The 1,025-nt window shown below is 38.2% G+C and overlaps 1 protein-coding gene across 2 annotated transcripts in view; it reads left to right on the forward strand.

Moving 5' to 3' along the window:
- Positions 1-1,025, forward strand: part of LOC101577927 (solute carrier family 7 member 13-like) — a 44,585-nt gene that overhangs the window by 30,159 nt on the left and 13,401 nt on the right. The window contains exon 2 of one of the 2 annotated variants that reach the window (XM_004643102.2): positions 294-425. The exons of the other annotated variant lie outside the window; for it this stretch is intronic. Within the exon in view, the coding sequence (XP_004643159.1) occupies positions 294-425 (132 nt within the window). The remainder of the gene's footprint in view (positions 1-293; positions 426-1,025) is intronic. 2 annotated transcript variants of the gene reach the window in all.

Here is a 1,025-nt window from a genome sequence, read left to right on the forward strand (position 1 = left end):
GGACCTGGGCTAGGACTGGGTCTCGAGAAGAAAGATTTTTATGCATAGTATTTGGACAGCATATCATGTCTGCATCTTGTACTATGAATAACTGCTATGAAGACAGCATTATACAATGTATTAATTATTGAGACTGTCCTTCTAATTGATTTTGAAACTGTCTCATTGCTATTTTTTTCCCGATAAAATTAATAAAAAGTTATAACAATAGAATAGCTGGTTCTTCTCCTTTGTAGTAGAAGCAACTCAACATTTAAGCAATATTTGATCCTCTAATTTTTTGTGTTTCTTAGGAGAGGTGAAAAACCCTGCTCACACACTTCCCAGATCTCTGATTTCTGCTGCGTCCGTTGTGACTGTGATATACTTATTGACAAATATATCCTTCCTGACAGTTTTGACACCAAAGGAAATCATCTCTTCAGGTATGCTTGTGTGTGAATGAGGGAAATAATAACAGCTACATTATTAAGTTCAGAATATATTTGTTTGATACACATTTAGTTATATAAATATAATCTCAACTTTCTAGAGATTGGTATAAGAATAGATAGATTACAAAATAACAAGAGAAGTGCCAGACAGATAGGTCACTGGATTGAAGTGCCTGTTTAGGGAGATGTCAGGCCTGGGCACTTGATCCCTGGTCTGCCTTGCTGGCCCCACCCCTGGGGCATGCTGAGATGGTGAATGAGACTGGGAATGGTGGTGCATGCCTGTAATCTCAGCACTTGGGAGGCTGAAAAACAGGAGGATCTCTATGATTTCGATCTGTATAGTGAGACAGTGTAGGCCCTATACTAAATACATTTTTCAGAAGCAGACAATTATAAGCTTAAAAAGGAAGCATGTGGGCCAGGGAGATGGTTCAGTAGAATAAGGGCTTCCCTGGCAAGCACAAGGACCTGAGTTCAATCCCCAGTTCTGAAAAAAAAAAAAAAAAAAAAAAAAGGAAGCATGAATGTGTTACCATTTCATATTCACAGTTTATGTTCTCACAGGAATGCTGAAATCCACTAACAGGT

Source organism: Octodon degus, unplaced genomic scaffold (genome assembly GCF_000260255.1).
Source record: "Octodon degus isolate 3935 unplaced genomic scaffold, OctDeg1.0 scaffold00165, whole genome shotgun sequence".
Classification (NCBI taxonomy): domain Eukaryota; kingdom Metazoa; phylum Chordata; class Mammalia; order Rodentia; family Octodontidae; genus Octodon; species Octodon degus.